Genomic DNA, 19,540 nt, shown 5'->3' on the forward strand with positions numbered 1-19,540 from the left:
CTCAGATGTCCTAAGTCAAGCTAGGAGTAACTGATATTTGTCCTCTGTCTGCCCCTCAAAGAACCCTCATTCTCCTTGGACAAATTCTCTTCAGCAATCTGTTTGAAGTCCTTCTCAAGAATGTTCTTTTGCTTTCTAGGTGTGCATGCACCCCCATAATGTGCTTTCAGATGTAGTAAACTACACCTTATGGCTAATGGAGTGCTCCCATGCCTCAGGCTGCTGCCATGCTACCATGTTCTTCTCCATTTGCTTCTCCTTCCGTGCTGTCCTGGAGCTCTTTGACAGGCATGATGGCCTTAGACGTCTGGTTAACCTGGTAAGGCTTGTAGTTTTATGTGGTGAACAGGGTTTTAATGTCAGGTTTTGCACCCTTTACAGTGCAACTGTAGAGAATTGTGTTCTTTTTGTTTGTTTTGTTTGTTTCTTGGGTTTTTTTCCTCCTAAATTCCCCAGAGATGGAGAGATGGGGTGAGTTTTCTAAGCAACAGACACGTGGATCCCTTCATCTTTATTCTTTTTCTTATTATTACAATCATTGCCCAGGCAATTGCTACCCTTTGAGAGCTTTTGGTGCAACTCTTGGGTTAAGTGGCACTTACTCACACAGTCGTGGCTTAGCAGTAGTTAAAATGTTTCTCGCCATTCCACACACGTGTGGTATTGCCATGCACCCTTTTGGGTGCAGATACATCCAGCCTTGTTCCAGGAGAGATACAGCTGTGTTTGTGCTGTGGTAATTGCAGTACCTTATAAGCACAAATTATACTGTTCATGTACAAAAGCTGGTACGTCTGCATGGTATTGCTGTGCAGTCCTAATAGCTTGGGTTGGTACTAACTCGGGGACATCAGCACTGCAGGGTGTAAGCCCACTTTGTGTTGTGTAATATAATGCCTAATAGTATTAGGCACAATGTTGCCTCCAGATCTACATTGATGTAACTTCTGGATTTCTTTCTTCATGGATAGTGAAGTAGGGGGAATGGTGGGTTGGTTTTTTTTTTTTTAGACTTTAATGTTTATCCGTGCAGATAGCCTTTTCTGTTCAGACAGCTTCTGTCAGCTCTCAGAGAGTGTGCTTGTATGTCTTGTATAGCAAAGTAAGTTTGTTTAAGTTTAGTACAAGAGCACCTGAGAATTGTAGGTGCCTTTTTTTTTTCCTGAAGAGTGAGCTGATGAAACTCTTTTTTTCCTATCCAACCTCTTTCTGAAGATAAGCACGCTTGAGATCTTAAACCTGGAAGACCAAGGAGCCCTCTTGAGTGATGATGAGATCTTTGCCAGTCGCCAGACTGGGAAACACACCTGCATGGCCTTGCGTAGATACTTTGAGGCTCACCTTGCTATCAAACTTGAACAGGTGAAGCAGTCACTCCAGCGCACTGAAGGTGGCATTCTGGTCCATCCGCAACCCCCCTACAAGGTGAGCAGCATGTTGCAAGCTTTTAACATGGTTGTTGCATTTTTCACACAAATCCAAGCTGCAGGAATATGTGGATGTCCTTTGAAGCCAGTGGAATAACTAGGCAGTGTGCAATTTATAGGGACAGGGATTTTTTTATTTGTACTTTTTTCCTGCCTTGTGAAATGACACTGCAATAGAAAAATACAGAAGAGCCTTTGAGGTTCATCTGAACTACATTTGATTAAGGTTCCTGCTCATCTGCTGTGGTTCCCCTTCCATCTCACAAAAACTTAAGTTAAAGGCAGGTTATTTTTGATACTTGTGGGTTTTTCTATGCTTTTAATCTCTGAAAGGACAAAATCTGTATGTATAGAAAAGTGCATAATGTTGAAAAACTTGGAAGTAAGTTTGATTTGATAATGACAACTGAAATGTGTCTTTTGGAAACCATAGTTTTTAGGGGTGACCTGGGAGATTCTTGTGTTGGCCATGATTTTTTTCCATACTTTTTCCCCGCAAAGTGATTTTTTTAAAAACTGAATTTTATGGCTGCTTGTTTTGAGGGAGCACATTCACCTGTGGTTTCTGGTTTAATTTATGATGGTTTTCTAGAAAAGCTGAAATAAGAGAACATAAGGATTTTTTTGCTTCTGCAAAAATCACTTATTTTCAGTAACTAAAGAAATGTGTATAAGCTGTTGCCGCCTTGTGTAATTGAAAAAAAAAAAACCTTAGTGAAAGGCAAGCTTGTTAGGAATTTCCTTTTTTCTTCAGTATGTTTTGTAGTCAGAACTTAGAAACTGTAATTGAATATTTTTTACAGGCTTTTTTAATACTTTAGCATAAATTTATTTTGAATGATGGTCTAGTAACTACTAGATTAGTAGCTTAAAAGCAGAGTAGAATTTTAATTTAATGTAACTTTTTCCTTCTTAAATTGGCCTAAGCCTTCTAGGACTGCAAAGAAACTTAAAAGATATTAGTCATAAGCTTACTATTGTATATTATAGTGACAATTGCTGTATTCTTTCATAGTTGGGAAATAAACCAGAGACTAAATACTTCATCTGCAAGGAACAGTGGTAGTCCAATCTTTGTGGATGCACTTTTCAGTTAAATCCCAGCAGTGGGGGATTTGATGTGTAAGTTTGTAACCCCTGTGATCTCTTTTTAATGCTTCCAACTCACTTCCCTGCAGGCCTGTTCGTATACTCATGAGCAGATTGTAGAGATGATGGAGTTCCTGATTGAGTATGGTCCAGCACAGCTCTACTGGGAGCCAGCAGAGGTTTTTCTCAAATTGTCTTGTGTCCAACTCATGCTTCAGCTCATTTCAATAGCATGCAACTGGAAGACATACTATGCAAGGTGAGCTGATTGCTGTAGTACTGTATTTTAGTGCAGTAAGTTGTGACTCTTGAGCAGGACATTACATTTCTAGATTTTCTACCTCTCTGACAGCATTTAAAACAGGCGTGTACTGGTTAGTGCTGTTAGGGCCTGTGCTGTGGCTACACAGTGTTTATGAAAGTTAACACTGTGGAAAGCAGGACTAAAATCTTGAGGTAGAGAGAGGGATGTCATGAGACTTCTGAAGAACCAAAATGCTTTCAGGCCTTTGATTTCAGAGAAATCAGCATCATGGTAGAGCTTAATTGCAACTCTGTGCCACTTTCTATCTGTCTCAAAATGAGTTTACCTTTTTGTTAGAGAAAGGCTAGAAAACCTTCCAAGTAGAGAGTGAAATCAGGACATATCTTAATCCTGGAAAGAGGGGGAATATCTGTTTGGATGTAGTAAGTTTAGCTGACTCAAGAGAGGACACTGTGTATCACTTTGTTGATTTGTTGGTATTTGAAGTTTACTGAGCAGATGTAACTGTGCGAAGGAGTTGTGTGAATACACAACAAGCCAGCATTTGAGAGAGGAAAAAGACTGAAGATTGTTACTGTGCATTGCTCCGGTTCATGTCCCTAGATGATACACCACCAGCTGTTAAACTCAACATGTTGGTAGAGGGGCTCACCTTGTGATGCCACTTTTAAGTTTTTCCCTTGTCTTGGCCTCAGACAACCTGTGGGGGCACCATGATATTCTGTTATCTTTCTGTGGCACCTCTTCCCTTCACCTCCCCATCCAAAAAGAATCTGTAGCATCCTTACTGTTACAAAAGAAAGGGAACTGCCACCAGGCTCCGATAGGATACCACTAGGGTCCTGTCCTCAGTTCAAAAGGAGGATGGGTGCAAAGTTCCAGCCTCTGTTTATCCTAATGACCATCTGCTCCCCAGAGTGAACCTGTAGTCCTCTCTAGAGATATGTTCACTGGTGAGTCACTCTCTGCTATAACTAGTTGTCATCAGCTGTATTCTTGTCTCCAGGAATCCCTCCTCCTTATTTCTGCTGCCTGCGGGAGCTCCTTGCCTAACTAAACTTGAAAGAACTTTGAAATCTGTTTTGCTTCTGCAATCCCCTGCCTCCCTGCCTCTCTCTCGGGTTGCACTCTCCTGGGTAGTTTCTGTTCTCCTGTTTCTTACTCTCTGCAGCTGTTTCCTAATTGCTAGCTGGGTTAACTCCTACCTTTCCATACAGGCTTACAAACCTTCCCCCCTTTTTCTTGCATTGTTCTGCTCTTTCACCTCTTGCTTAACGGCCCTTTTCATCTTCCACACACCTGTTTCTCTCTTAAACTGGTGCCTGAGTTGATGGCTTTTTCCCTATCATAATTGTCTGTTTTGCTGCTAAACTGTTTCCCTTCACTTCAGAAAAACTTCCTTTCTAGTTGATGTGTGACAGAGTATTTCAGACAGCAGTGTTTCCCAACTCAGACATAGAGTGAGATTAGATTGAGAAGCTTAATTTAGAATGCTTTTGTGGATAAGTCTTAACATTCTTATTTTTATAAATACAAAATTACAGTGCTTTTAGGAGCCTGTGGGCAGGGTGGGATAAACGTTGACAGACAGTTGACAGGCAGTGGTGTGCATGTGAACACTGCCTTCTGTGGAGACCAGCCCTTTAAGAGTGGAACATTCTAAAATCAAAAGGCACCATCAAATACATCGGATGTGACTGATTTACTCCTATTTGTTGGAGTAGAGTAGATTGAATGCTATTTTATGTTACTGAAACAACTCTGTATATACACCTCTAAGAAGTTCTTCTGTTGTTGTCTTCTAGGAATGACACAGTGCGATATGCTTTGGATGTACTAGCCATCCTGACTGTGGTTCCTAAAATCCAGTTGCAGCTGGCAGAACCTGTGGATGTGTTAGATGAAGCTGGATCTACTGTTTCCACTGTGGGTAAGCTGAATATGGTCCTGATGAGTTACACACTTACCAGTTGTGTTCTGCTACATGGTTTTTCAGTTGGCTTTCTCTCCTACAGTGAGACAAGGGTTAAAGTAATTCATGTATTCAGAGTTATTGTCAGGGATGCAAATAAACAGGAGAGTAGACTCTGGTTAAAATTGTGTCATGATTAGCACTGTGGTTGGATTACAAATTTGAAGGCATGGACTTTGACTTGCACTTGTTTTCAAGAGCTCATTAAATGCAGAAGGAGGCAAATCTACTTGTGTAATGGGACTATTTGGTTCCCTCAACTTCTCAGAAATTTAGTTCTCCTGGGGATATATTTGAGAATATGGGAGAGGAACAATTATTGCTATTTATTTGAGTTATGCTTTCACTGGCTACCTGCAGATTCAGTATGCAAATGAACGAGATGTGCCTGGATCAGATCTAAGGCTTATGCATTAAATGGGGTATGACTTCTTTCTAAGAAAAGAAAAATAAAAGGTCAGAGTACTAGATATAGGCAAAAGACAATTTCTTTTGCACAAAACCTTTCTCTAGACAGAACACCAATTCTTTCTTGAGTGAGGGTTTTGATCTTTTGAAGTGGACATGAAACTAACAGAAACTCTGTTGGGCACGGCGAGGGGAACAAACCCAAAGTTTCATTTTTGCCTGATTCCTTTTGGAAGCTGTGATACGATTTGTTTTTTTCCCTTCATAACACTCTCCCCTTCCTTCCTCTCTGTTTCCACTTCATTAGTATTTATACAAGAGAGTTGCTTTCTGCAGTAAGAATCAGAGGCATGCCTGTGCATCTTTCCCTGTGCCAGGTATCTCAGATTTTTGCGTTCCTGGCCCATGCCTGATCACCTTCTCTGAAAGATTGTTTGACTCCCTACTTACTGATGATGAAGTGGAGGAGCATCAGTGTAGGAAAACGTTTTGCCAGGGACGTAGAATACATCTTACGCTAGTTAGCAGATCTCGGAAATTCCCAGAATGAAGAGAATTACCTATTTTCCTCAAATTTGTTGAAGAATCCCTTACTTGTCTTATTAATTGTGTAAGATACATTTTAGAGTACTAAAGAAACTATTTCTTTCCCTCTAGGTATTAGTATCATCCTTGGAGTTGCTGAGGGTGAATTTTTCATCCATGATGCTGAAATTCAGAAATCAGCCCTTCAGATCATCATCAATTGTGTGTGTGGCCCAGATAATCGGATCTCCAGTATTGGCAAATTCATCTCTGGAACTCCTCGGCGAAAGCTTCCTCAGGCCCCCAAGAGCAGTGAGCACACGTTAGCTAAGATGTGGAATGTGGTACAGTCCAACAATGGCATCAAAGTGCTGCTGTCATTGCTGTCTATAAAGATGCCGATCACAGACGCAGATCAGATCCGAGCATTAGCCTGCAAAGCCTTGGTGGGGCTCTCACGCAGCAGTACTGTCCGGCAGATTATCAGCAAGCTCCCCCTCTTCAGCAGCTGTCAAATTCAGCAGCTGATGAAAGAGCCGGTGCTTCAGGACAAGCGCAGCGAGCATGTGAAGTTCTGCAAATATGCTGCTGAGCTGATAGAGCGTGTCTCGGGGAAGCCACTACTGATTGGCACAGATGTGTCTCTGGCTCGGTTGCAGAAAGCAGACGTGGTGGCCCAGTCAAGGATCACGTTTCCTGAGAAGGAGCTGCTGCTCCTGATTCGGAACCATCTCATCTCTAAGGGCCTAGGAGAAACTGCATCTGTCCTTACTAAAGAGGCTGACCTACCCATGACTGCAGCATCTCATTCATCTGCCTTCACCCCTGTTGCAGCTGCTGCCTCTCCTGTGACCCTGCCTCGCACTCCTCGCATAGCTAACGGCATCTCAGCCCGTTTGAGTAGCCACACTTCCGTAGGTTCCACTGCCACCTCGGTCCATGCTCAGGCAAGGCCGTCTGCATCCCAAGGTCCACTTGCCCTTCCAGGCCCTTCTTATGCCAGCAACTCTCCTCTGATTGGCAGGATTAGCTTTGTCAGGGAGAGGCCATCTCCCTGCAACGGCAGAAAAATCAGAGTGTTGCGACAAAAATCGGACCATGGCGCCTACAGCCAGAGCCCAGCTATCAAAAAGCAGCTGGACAGACACCTTCCTTCCCCACCCACGCTGGACAGTATAATCACAGAGTACCTTAGGGAGCAGCATGCCCGCTGCAAGAACCCTGTTGCCACCTGTCCCCCTTTCTCTCTCTTTACTCCCCACCAGTGTCCTGAGCCAAAACAGAGGCGCCAAGCGCCAACTAACTTTACCTCACGGCTGACCCGCAGGGCAGCCTTTCCGAAGTACGGAGGGGTGGATGGTGGCTGCTTTGATAGACACCTTATATTTAGCAGGTAAGGAAGAAAAATGTTTCTTGGTCCCTCTCAGGATGTACCCTGTGCCAAAAAGCCTTACCTGATTCAGGCTGTGCAGTCGCACAGTGGAGCATCCTTGGAGAGAAAAGTGTTTTAATTCAACAGTGACAAGTGGGAGAGCCTTGAAAGGCGTTTTTAGAAGTTGTTCTGTTTCTCTTGTCCTTCGTACTGACCCTTAGTACATAAAGCACACTTTTTTTTTCAGTATCATGTTAATTCATTAGCAACATTGACTAATGAAGCTTGTAGCTATTTGTTCTCCTTTGGAAGGTAAGTACGTATTGCCAGTTTTACATGAGACTGTAGCATAGCCTTGAGGATGGTTGGCTTGGCTGACAGATGCAGGACAGCAAAATCCATATTTTGCTCTTGCAGCTGAATCCGCAGCACCGCAAGTTGCTAGCCTTTTTATGTGGTCTTTCTTTGCCACATAAAAGTGGCCTTTCTTTGAGGTTAAACTGGAAGATGATGTGAAGTTTATAAAAATAAAGATGACACATAGGTGAAAGCATCTTCGCAGTGAAACCAGTATCACCTTGGGAAATGATGATGACAGTAGGTTATTTGGCTAATGTGCTGTGCCTTCTTGTGTTGAGTGTTTCAGAGCTGTTAGAAAATTTTTTACTAGCTGTCTGTACTTATCCAGGTGACGGCATTACAGGTTTTCCATCAATCCAACTTTGAAGATGGACTCCAAGTGCTTCAACTTAATGATGTGCTTTAACAGAAGTACTTAATAGTGCAAAACAAACCCTGAAATGTTGCAAACACTGTTGTACCATACTCACTTGAGCGCTAGTCTTACAATTGACACTTAGCTTGTCCTAGAAGAAAGCTGTAAATTGTACCTACGTGACTTTTAAGGACTGGATTTAATATCGTCACACAGCATTTCAGTTTTGCTTCTCTCTTTTGGGTGACCCTTGTATTTCTGCCTTCTCTAGGTTCCGTCCGATTTCTGTGTTCAGGGAAGCAAATGAGGACGAGAGTGGCTTTACCTGTTGCGCGTTTTCTGCAAGAGAACGATTCTTAATGCTGGGTACTTGCACGGGGCAGTTGAAACTCTATAACGTATTCAGTGGACAAGAAGAGGCCAGTTACAACTGCCATAACTCTGCCATCACGCACCTTGAGCCATCCAGGGTAAGTAATCAAAGACCTGTTCTGAGTTTCAGAAGTTCTCGCAGCCTAAGCCCTGGTGTGTTTTGGTCCTGTCTGGATATGCACATCTCAAATGCACCTACTGGCTGGCCTGCAATGCCTGTCATTAAAGTACTTGTAATAGTTACATACTCCCTCTCTGTGAGTTCTACAATTATTTTTTTCTTCCCAAGATAATAGAGAAGATGCATATGGCTGTGTGCCTTCATAGGTAACAAATATGTATGTCTGGAAGTGGAAAAATGCTTAAACTGACTATGTATTTAATATAAATGTGCGATAAGATATCAGAGTTATATAGCCTCCCTTTGTTCGAGAAAGAAATCTTTTGGGGGATGATTCTAGGAAGAAATAAAAGGTAACTGATTTATAAGCAGAATTAACTCCACTCACAGGGCATCAAAGTTCAGGCATGGATTATCCTGATTTTATCTGCTATTGACATCATAGATCATTCCCATTGTTATCTGTAACTTTTTTCTTCATCTGCCAAGGGCTCTTTATACATAGTATTAGATACCTAGACTTTATCCCCATAGGAGTAGTTTAGTAAGCACAAGATCTGCTATAGTTCCTAAATTCATCTATAAATGTAAGTGAAAGTGTACAGGTAAAATGATAACCTCTGTTTTCTCTGGTATTCTTTTCCCTTCCTCCCCCTCCACTCGCATCTGGAAATACAGGATGGATCTTTATTGCTGACATCTGCTACATGGAGCCAACCTCTGTCTGCATTGTGGGGAATGAAGTCTGTCTTTGATATGAAGTAGGTATACTCTGATCCAGCTGTGGGGTATGTTGCAGTTAGAAGAACCATTCAATATAGGCAGAAACCCTAAGAACAAACTATGAAAGAACCAGTACAGCACAGCTCTCACAATGTCTCTTGTGAAAAAATAAAATGTGCTCACTTTCTTATGTTTAGTATCTTCCCTATTTTATTGGGTACAGACAGCTTTGCTAAATTCTAACTACCTAAAGTCCTATTTAATGCAAGATAGATCAGTAAAGTCACTGTTGTCCCTGAAGGCAAAGAAATATATTTGTATTTTTATTCTCATGTTTGTAAATTATCTTGACAATCTTTCTGTAGCCAGTTACAGAATTTTACTAGCATGGTGAACCTTTCAGACCTGGATACAAGCTATGTCAGACCTGGATAAAGCTATTTCAAATGGATTTCAGTATTTACAATTGTTCCTTCCCATAAAAAATGGGTGGGAGGCTCTTCATTTTTAAAAGGTTTGACTGTTGTCTACCTTAGTTGTAAGCAACAGTTTTGGTGTGACCTGTTTTAGGTCAGCTAGAGGCCATTCTTCAGATAAAAAGTTTAATATGCCTCAGGCCTGCATGCGCGTTTGAACGTTCATGATGCCATTCTTTGCTCACTCCTTTAAATAGTGTTATGTTTATGGCAGACCCTGTTGCAGTAGTAATTTGATGACAAGTCTGTGAATTTGTTGCTTGTGGTTTTTTTCACTGGTCTGCTGTAAAGGCTGTGTCTGTAACAGATATTTTCCTGCAAATGCCAGTGGAGCATTTTAGTATTGTAGTATATGCCATGGTCAATGGCAAAGGAAAGTCTTTTCTACCTTTTCAGTTTTCTGCATTGTTGAAACCTCTGCTGGAGGTGTTGAGGTAGTGTTTGGTTCACACAGGTGGTTTGAATCTGCAGTTCCTTGACTTCTTCACTGACTCTATCTACAGGCATTCCTTCCCTGATGACCACTATGTGGAGTTCAGCAAGCACTCTCAGGATAGGGTCATTGGCACAAAAGGAGATATTGCCCATGTAAGTACCAGTAAAGGTCATGGTTGTGAAGCTGTGACAAGAATATTATTCTTCACAGGACATTTATTAACAGATCTGGGTGCTATGATGCTCTGTGTAACTGATGAATGAAGAGGCTTTAGAGGAAAGCTTTGAAAGTGTCACATAACTTCTCCCTGTTTCTAAGGGTATAAACTTGACCATTCCAAACCATCTGTAGCACAAGCGGTGTGCAATGTGTTGCCTCTGGTTAGTATTCTGGGCAATTGTAGAATCTGCTTTGTTTTGTTCATTGGAGAGAGATCGTGCAGGACTTCCCCCCTCCTCCTCTTCCCCCCCCCCGCCCCGAAGTTGCCTTCTTTGCCTTATTTTTCAGTAATAGTAATAATAATAATAAAAGCTCCACTGTAAACAGTGGCAAACAGTCAACAGCTGTGGGAAGTGACCTATTAAAAGTGTTCTTTAAAGTGTCCTCCTTTTGCCCCCCCCCAAATTTTCATCTTGCTTTTGGATAATTTAATTTTACCAATATATTTTCAGAGAAAGCTGTTGTAGTGTTTTGTATGAATACCTGCAGATTTGACAGATGCAGACTTCAGAGTGCTGCTTCTGCTTCTCAGTGCTAATTTGCATTCATTGTAGGCACTGTCTCTTTTGAAATATTATTTGCATTAAAAATTGTCATGAAACATAACTTATTAAAATTATTTATGATTTTACTTACTGCTCGTGATTTGTTTAAGCAAACTATCCATTCCTGCCCAATTTTTAATTTGGATTTATCTGGAAGTCAGATCAGTTTGAGTATTGTGTTAATCTGGTAAACAGATTTGTTTTCCAGTTTTAGAGAATTTTTTCCTCTCCATAAGTTTGAACGAGAGCTAGGCTCTGAGGGATGTTACCCTCAAATTTATCTGAGAAGATGGTCATAAGCCCTTTTTATCTTCCAACAGTTTGTTGGGGCAAAGCTCAGAAAGTTGCCCTTCCGTGTAAATGCCAGGATTTTTAACTCATTTTCTATAGTTTCTGGCTGCTTTCCCTTCACTGTGTGCTTTGGAGTTTTTATATTTGTAAATACCATCTGCTCTGAAAGCAGTTCCATTTCTGAAACAGTTTCTGGCTAAGTGGTACCTTGTGACTGCAGCTTCCCAGCCCACTTTTCATAATGGGGTTAGTTTCTTTGGAACTAATCCTGATTGTATTGAAATGTATCAGTGAACCTGCAGTAAGCAAAGTACTGGCCAAAATGTGTTTTGAGACTTGGTTCCAGCTGTGAAAAACTATTAAAGGACTGGCAGGAAGGGTTATCTTTGGAATGCTCTCACTTGAAATGAAAAACCAAAATGGGAAATGGGGTGATTCTGGAAACAGTCTAGAAGGGGGAACTTGGGGTGATCTTAGGCACAGGTACATTACAAATTGTGTACAAATTGTGACTAATCTTTCTTTTTCTTTTTAATCTAAAAGATCTATGATATTCAGACTGGCAACAAGCTATTGACTCTGTTTAACCCAGATCTTGCCAACAACTACAAGAAGAACTGTGCCACCTTTAACCCCACTGATGACCTTGTCCTAAATGATGGTGTCCTCTGGGATGTCAGATCGGCACAAGCCATCCACAAGTTTGACAAATTCAACATGACCATCAGTGGTGTTTTCCATCCCAATGGGCTAGAGGTCATAGTCAACACAGAAATTGTATCCTTTGGCCACTGTGGTAACTGCTGTGCTGGGACCTAAAGAATTTGTATTGATAAACAAGTAGCTGTTTGCAGAAGTTGTATTAATGGTCTGCTGTTGGTTATTTATGGTAACAACAGTTTTCATCTGTGAATCACCTAAGTAGGGACTGTCAGACAGCTAGCTAATTTAAATCTAGAGTCTGCCTCTGATATAGCCTAGAGGAAATACTTAACACTCAGAGAGAGCAAGAGAGATTTTATTTTCTAATATACTCTGTGGTACCTCTGCTCTCTTCCCATCCCTTAGCAAGATCAACCTTGAAGCTACTGCAGTAACCTTTCATGACTGGGAACAACATTTTGAGTAAGAGCTTTTCTATTTTGAACACGTGTAAGGGATTGTGGTGCCAGAATCCAACTCCGGTTCTGTCATGTTTGCAAGAACGCGGCAATGAGGTTTCTTGAACGCAATTAATCAGTTGTTTGCCACTGTGTTGAAAAGGAAATAGAAACTTTCAATTGTTTGTTGCTCCTTAGCCTGTATTTTTTCAGTGGGACCTCCGAACTTTCCATTTGTTACACACAGTACCTGCACTGGATCAGTGTCGTGTGGTCTTCAACTATACTGGCACAGTTATGTATGGAGGTAGGACTTCAGTCTTGTATTACTCTCCTTAGTCATCTCTGGTTTGAGATAAGTAGATGCTTGTTCAGTGAAATTGGAAGCTTCAGAGAGTCTGTCTAACTCCAGGCCTTACTGGCATGTGTGAACTGGAATTTTTTCAGGAAGTTTATGCTACGTGTATTGCTGACAAAGAGTTTTCTCTAACATCAGCAATATCACAACTCATTTGTGAGATTAAAAATCAACCTATTGAAAAAGAAAACATGTATAATGGCAGATCTGATGATGCTTGAGAAAATAATTTTGTCCTCTGTATTAAGTTTCAATGATCTGCAGTATTAATAAAGGCAGCTCTGGAAGTATAGATATTAAATAGGTCTTGCCAAGCTATTAAATAAAAAGAAAATTCGTGTCAGAGTCTGATTTGATCTTAAGTTGATTAATGATGGTGATGAATGGAAGGTGGATTTGTGGAATAATCTTTCCTTCTATCAGCTATGTTGCAGGCAGATGATGAAGATGACCTTCTGGAGGAGAGAATGAGAAGTCCCTTTGGCTCTTCTTTCAGGACATTTAATGCAACTGATTATAAACCTATAGGTAAGAGTAAGAGAGGAACAAATAGCTTGGTCTGGAGGTTTGAAGGTTTATTGAAAGTTCTGCTTAGTAACATTCACTTCCTCCTCCCCTTTGCGTGTATGACAAAACAAACTCTGCTATGACCTGTTCTGATTGAAGCGCGAGAGTTGGGTTTAACACTGAAATAAGTTCAAGTATCATATCCTGTTCTGTGTGTGATTGCCTTACTTGCCACCATTCAGTTTTGGCTTTCCTTTCCTTTCCTCTTTCCAAGTAGGGCATAATCTGAGATAGTAGGTCATTTGGCCAAATGTCATTGGTCTCATTTTACAAAGGGCTTTTTTTTTTTTTTTTAATTTTTTTCTCTTTCCCAATAGCATTTCCCTGTGCTGGTAGTTCAAAATGCTGTCAGTTTGACCTCCAGCTTGCAAAGCTCCTGGAGCTAAGCTAATTGCTGCTATGAACATAAACAAATGTGGCTTTTGCTATTGAAAGGAGACATGGCTCACTCAGTCCCTTAGTTGCCACCTATCCTGGAAGATTATCTGCTGTTCGCTATGCTTAGAGAAGCCAATAGATGTATTATCAAGGGAGGGAGGCACTGTGCAGAGCAGGTTAAGAACTTACCTGGCTATTTTTTATGGCAGTCTCCAACATTTCTATTCTTTATTACAGGTTGAATTAGTTACAAATGTTCATTTCGCTTTTACTTCAGCTGTTGTTTCGTGTCCCAACATTTAATTATCTGCTTTTAGACATATCTTGTTAGACTTTTTTTTCTTTCAGCGAGCATTAAGTAATATGCAGTTAACCACTGAGTTTTTGTGGTGTTTTCCAGCTACCATAGATGTAAAGCGGAATATCTTTGACTTGTGCACAGACAGCAAGGACTGCTATCTGGCTGTAATTGAGGTAAAGGAGCTAAGAATAAACTCTGGTCTCTGTAGCTGTGGTTTGAGTGCAGTGCTTTTTTGTTTCTTTTTAAAACCTTCAGAACTGATGATTCTGGAGTTCCTACTGTTAAATTCATGTCCTAAGCGGTGGTGGTGTTTTGATGATGGTAAAGATGCTGTTAGTTTTTTGTTGTCCACCCACAGCAGTCTTGTTTTTCTGCCTCCAATTCCTTAAACTTTCTTAAACTTCCCAACACATTTGCCTCTCTTCTTGAAACACTTCTCACTTTAAAATGTGCAGAGGTTTTCCTTCTCATAAGTGTAGAGAGAAATGCATTTTTTTCCTATTTATAGGAATAATTTCCTATTAAAATGTGCACTGTATCAAATAACAGGGAAATGCAGTCTTCCTGGTGCTTCCCATGGAGCTTTTCTGTGAATCACTCTTATTGTTCCTTTTTCCCTTACCTTCCTAGCAAAATCCCAGAAGCTAAGGATTTGAAGCAAAAATTACTGAGCGAAGCTTCTGGTCTGTTAAGGGGGAAGTCAAATTAAACTAATGGGTTTTGAACCTGACTATGTAAGTGTAGTGACTAATTTAAAATCCTGTTGACGTAACACTGTAAACCACACTGATCCTTACAGACCAAAAAAAGCGAGTTGAGAATTTGTAGTAGGGCAAGCTTCATGTTTAACTACTGAAGTTGGAGTCGCTAAGGTTGTGAGGCCAAGATGCAAAAATTTTGTTTTACAGGAGTCATTGGAGATGTTAATTCCTGACATATGGCAGCAGTGGTTCCTGGGGTATAAGACTGCTGCCTTCTGGAACTCTTGCTATATGACAGCTTTTAGCATTCTCTCAAGGCAATATGGTTCAATGATATAATAGGGAGGCAAATTTGAAAGGAAGTGGTGTACGGTTAGGTGAGAACTAAACCAAAGCATGTTAAGGATCCAGTAAAGGTTTTGTTAAGTCTACTAGTAAGAGTGTAACTAGTGGATGACAGAAGCAGAAAGTACATATTTACATCACTCCTGGGCTGGTCCTTGAAACTAAAAAGACTTGTTCTTAGTGCTAATTGTACTGCTGCTAGTAAATGGGATGGAAGGATTTTGGTAATGTTTCTGTAACTGAGATCAGATATGTCACTGAATATGAATGCTGAGCTTAATTCCTGGGGCTAACTGCTGTGTGGGCATCTCATCTTCAGAATCAAGGGAGCATGGATGCCATGAACATGGATACAGTTTGCAGACTGTATGAAGTGGGCAGGCAGCGTTTGGCAGAAGATGAAGAGGATGAAGAAGAAGATCAGGTGAGAAGTATAGCATTAACCTGGTCGTTCAAGAGTAGCTGTTAGCTGTTAGCTGTCTACATGTGAGACGCCACAGGTGTTCATTTATTACCCATAAAGTACAGCTGCCTCATTTGGCCTCACCTAATGTGAAGTAGGTCACTTTACTGTCAGTGTAAACTAAGACTATCTATGCAGAAGCTGTGTGAACAGTAACTTTGTGCACTGTAAACTGACATGATAATTTATAGTTTGTTTATTCATTTCTCAGTGTTTCAGTCTTGATCAGAAACTTTGCTGTTTGTTCTGCTTGTTGTTTTTTTTTTTTTAATATTTTGACACCCAGTAGAGACAGTAGTGTTTTGAGGTTTTCTTTTTTTCAATTCCACGTCTCATATTTGGGCATAACTTGTCACCAATTTCTGAATGAGACACAACTTGTGACTAATGCAGTGAAACTGCAGAGTACTTCTACACAGCAAAATGTTTCAAGAATTTTAAAGAAAGCTGTAGGTTTGCATTGGGATGTATTGGTTTTCCTTCTCAGAGCAGCCATTTGATCTCTGGCAACTTGACAAAAGAGCTAAGAACTGCAATAAGTGCTCCTCAGGGTGCAGTTGGTAGAATACACAGTAGCACAGAATACTTACTACAGTACAATGAGAATTAAAGATGAATTTGTAGCTTTTTGAATGTCAGGGTTGTTTTGGTTTTTTGGGGGTTTTTTGTTTTTGTTTTTTGGTGGGTTTTTTTTGAACAGGCAAAGACCTTATGCTTCAATTCCCTAAAGATTTTAAATGCATTATTCTCTGCTCTTTGGTGTCTGCATTCTAGTAAATCATATATTTCTATCTCCTGTGAGAAAAGCTGATTTCACCTTTTTCCAAAGAATCTCAGAAGGTAATATTTTGGTGGGTTTTTTTTCCAGACTGTGTGGAAAGCTGGATTTCTGATACCCTTTCTGTCTCTGAATCTTCCTGTTGCTAGGTTAAAACTTTTACTTTCTAGTTCAGAAGGCTGGACACCAGATCCCAGGAAAGAATAACTTTCTTTGCAGTTAGTTGTTATTATTACAATTTCACTGTAAAGCTGAAGATAAAGCAGTAGTTCTGTTTTGCATACAGTTTCCTGTCCTGTCCTCTCAGTGTGCTACAAAGTTGCAGCTGAAGTCTTGGCATTTTTATGAAATCATTGGTCACCGTTTCTATCCCTAGATTGGATGGATTCAGTTTAGGAACTTTTAGGTTGGGTGAAGAGTAGAATTCCTTGGGAAACAATGGAGGGGGGGGAAATTACTGTTCCTTCCAAAGTGTTTCTACTTTCTAGCCATCCAGTGCTTGCCTTGGGCAATAGTTTCTATTTTTGTCTCTGCTTCCACTGTTTTTGTTCACATTCAGTATATTTTAGTAAGCGTATTCACATTTTCTTTATAATATCTCAAAAAACCAGTTTGTAGCAGAAATTGATTTTGCATTGTACAATGATTAACTAGCAGCTATCAAGACACTGTTTTGTAATATCTCTGGTAAGTGTTGACTTAAGTGGAGATCTGTATTTGTATAAGAGGAGGCAGTCTGAATGCTGTTGGTTCCAGGCTGTAACACTAGGTACCAAGCAGAGATAAGGTATCTATCATCCATCAAATGTGACTGGGGATGCTTCCTGTCTTACAAATGGAGGTGGCCCCAGGCAGAATTTAAGTATGCTAAAAGCTTTTCTGTAAAGCTTATGGAGTATTCAAACAAAGCTGCTTCGGGATCGATTTGCAAGCTGAGTGGCTAGTTAATATTGTGTAATTGCTGCTTTTTATGGTCTTCATTTCTGGGGTGTATAGATGTTTCCTAGACAGTAACTTTTAGGGATGGTTAAAGTCAAGTTTCTTTAGTAAGAGAGATTTGGTTTTAATATAAACAACACTTATGAACCCAAATTCAATCTATATATATTTAGCAAAACATAAACTAAACCCCTTGCTCTCTATCCCATAGCTGTTCACTGCTGTTCCTCCAGGTTTGTTCTAGTCTTAGGCTTACAAAATATAGCTTTTGTCTCCATAGAGACATCCAGCATTGAGCTAGAATGAGTAGCGGTTTTTCAGAATAAAGACGGAATCTCTCTGGCACACTTGTCTGTTAAAGCCAACAAGAGTAATTTGTTTCCTGATGAACGGGAGTTTTCTGTGTATACATATGTCGTGTTTACTACTTGCCTAGTTAGTTTCTGTGATTTAGGCTTTGAAAAACTGGAAATAAATTTTCAAACTTATTGAGACTTCTCACAGATATTCTGAAACACTTTCTGGATAAAAGATGATGCTTTCTGATCTTTTTCATGAAAATGGTGTGGGGGGCAATCCATGTGAATCAACATTAATCTGGTATCTCTTCGGTCAAGATTTTTAGAGCAGATATTAATCTGTTTGGCCCTTGTATCTTCACACCTTGACTTTATGCATATAGGTATTTTTGTATATGATCTACATGGGTCCACAAGTACAGGTTTTTTGCCTGTACAGAAAGTAATAAGTACTCAAATAGAAGCATGTTTGATGGACAAACCTTGCTGGGAAGTCATGTGATACAGAGTAAAATTTATTTAAAAATTGTGCTTGAGGCAAGTTAAGAACTTGAAGAAAAATATCTGCCTGACGTTTTTTACTTTAAATTTTGACACTTCATGATGTCAGTTTTGACAAGTGTCAACTGATAGCTCTGTGACGGATTTTTGAAAAGCAAAAGACTGAGAGGCCATAAAATGAACCTAGCAGGGGTATTTGGCCTATAGATATCTTTAAATTCCTTCTTTTATTTAAGTGAAGAAACCAAACAATTATATTACTCCCCCTTTCTCAAACCAAGCCTTGTAAAATCAACCGATCTGTTACATAAATTACCCTCAAATTAAATTATCAGGCTGACTTCGCTGGCTTATGTACGGTACTGCTGCAGTAAAAGTTTATGGTTTTGTTTGAGATACTTGAGAATAGCACCACTGAAGCTGGGTTCTTCCTTAGCTGTTAGACTAGCCTTTCATAGGAGATCTCTGCTGCCTTTTCCTAGTTATGGCCAGTAATCCAGAGCTGTCAAGCCTTGTTAAATAGAATAAATGCTAAATGGATATTGATACTCTGTGGTCTGTACTTACATCTTCATTTTCCCTCAGTTATCGTAGTAACACGCTTAGCAAGAGCCAGTTTGTGAGCTTTTTTTGTTGGATGTTTTACTCCAAAAATACTAGTCTTTCTGCCTTGAATTTTCATGAGGTTTGTGTATTATTTCACTGCTGGGTGAGTATCTAAACAGGTCCATCAGTGACCGACAGTCTCACTCACAAGTATTTGCAAAACTATGTTCAGTCTATGGGGAAGTAGGCAGAGTTTCCTAATCTTCAGTCCTGCAGCAAGATCTTCCTCTTCTTCCTCCTGTATTTGCCACTGTTTTGATACACTCCTTCAGAGTTAGACTTAGCAAAAATAAGATGGATATCTGAGCTATTGGTACAGATGCTGGACCATCTTTTGGTTGTTAGCTTGCTTAATTCTTTTTTATTTCCCTTTATTGGCTGATTAGTATCCCCTGTTTCACTCAGTAATCTACTGTCTTCTGTAGTGAGGCAGACCAGGAATTTGAGGAAACGGTGCAAAGGAAAGTGAACGTACTGATCTGGCCTAGAAAGGGCACATGGCAGTTGGTATGGGCTAGAAGAGGAGACTTAAGAAATATTAAGTGATCAGAAAAGCTAAAACCAAGGGAACTGGCTGACCATAGGGTAGACTCAAAACTGTGAAACTTAAGTCTAGATGACGTGATCTTCTGAGTGGCTTACAGGATTTTCAGTCTGTGTATTTTTACCTCTTTATTTTAGTTTTTCTTTCCATATTAGTTCTTTAAGGGCTATTTTTCTGTCTGTGGTACATGATGTGGATGATGTTGCATCTGTGAGGCTCAAGTAGTACCCTCAGTTACTGTCATGTTCAGAGAGATTTATGGCTTCAGCAGCAGATTGCTTCACTTAGCTGTCCCTGTCCTATAAAGTGTGTTCTACTTCTTTTGCCAGAACTGAAGAACTGTTAATTATCCTGCAGTGCTTCTGGGCTATCGAAATGGTGATGGTAGGTGTGTAATTTGTCTTTTTGCATTGGTTTAGAAAATTCTAGGTGATGTGAAATGAAAGCTTTGGAGATAAGGCAATAAAGACTCAGAAGGCAATCACTAGTCTAATGTGTGGTTTAGCCAGGATGGAGAATGTTTTTCCTCAGCTTTCTATGTGGTCTTTGTGATCCCAGTTTCTACTTTTATTTTAGGACTCTCTCCCTAGCTGCCTGCAACGGCAATTCCACTGTACTTTTATTGCTGTTGGTTTGCTACAGGCTTGTTTTCATGTGGATACTTATTTGCTGGGGAAAAACCCCACAAACCTTAATCCATGTAT

At 40.3% G+C, this 19,540-nt stretch overlaps 1 protein-coding gene across 5 annotated transcripts in view; it reads left to right on the forward strand.

Annotated features, from left to right (window-relative positions):
* DCAF1 (DDB1 and CUL4 associated factor 1) overlaps positions 1–19,540 on the forward strand; it is a 54,617-nt gene that overhangs the window by 21,486 nt on the left and 13,591 nt on the right. For all 5 annotated transcript variants that reach the window (XM_072875697.1, XM_072875696.1, XM_072875693.1 and 2 more), the window contains exons 10-22: positions 140–319; positions 1,216–1,425; positions 2,606–2,775; positions 4,587–4,711; positions 5,819–7,079; positions 8,045–8,243; positions 8,945–9,027; positions 9,969–10,053; positions 11,500–11,733; positions 12,270–12,363; positions 12,838–12,942; positions 13,760–13,833; positions 15,026–15,130. In XM_072875697.1, coding sequence (XP_072731798.1) covers positions 140–319; positions 1,216–1,425; positions 2,606–2,775; positions 4,587–4,711; positions 5,819–7,079; positions 8,045–8,243; positions 8,945–9,027; positions 9,969–10,053; positions 11,500–11,733; positions 12,270–12,363; positions 12,838–12,942; positions 13,760–13,833; positions 15,026–15,130 — 2,925 coding nt within the window. The remainder of the gene's footprint in view (positions 1–139; positions 320–1,215; positions 1,426–2,605; positions 2,776–4,586; positions 4,712–5,818; positions 7,080–8,044; positions 8,244–8,944; positions 9,028–9,968; positions 10,054–11,499; positions 11,734–12,269; positions 12,364–12,837; positions 12,943–13,759; positions 13,834–15,025; positions 15,131–19,540) is intronic.

The sequence above is a fragment of the Ciconia boyciana genome, chromosome 11 (genome assembly GCF_034638445.1).
Source record: "Ciconia boyciana chromosome 11, ASM3463844v1, whole genome shotgun sequence".
Classification (NCBI taxonomy): domain Eukaryota; kingdom Metazoa; phylum Chordata; class Aves; order Ciconiiformes; family Ciconiidae; genus Ciconia; species Ciconia boyciana.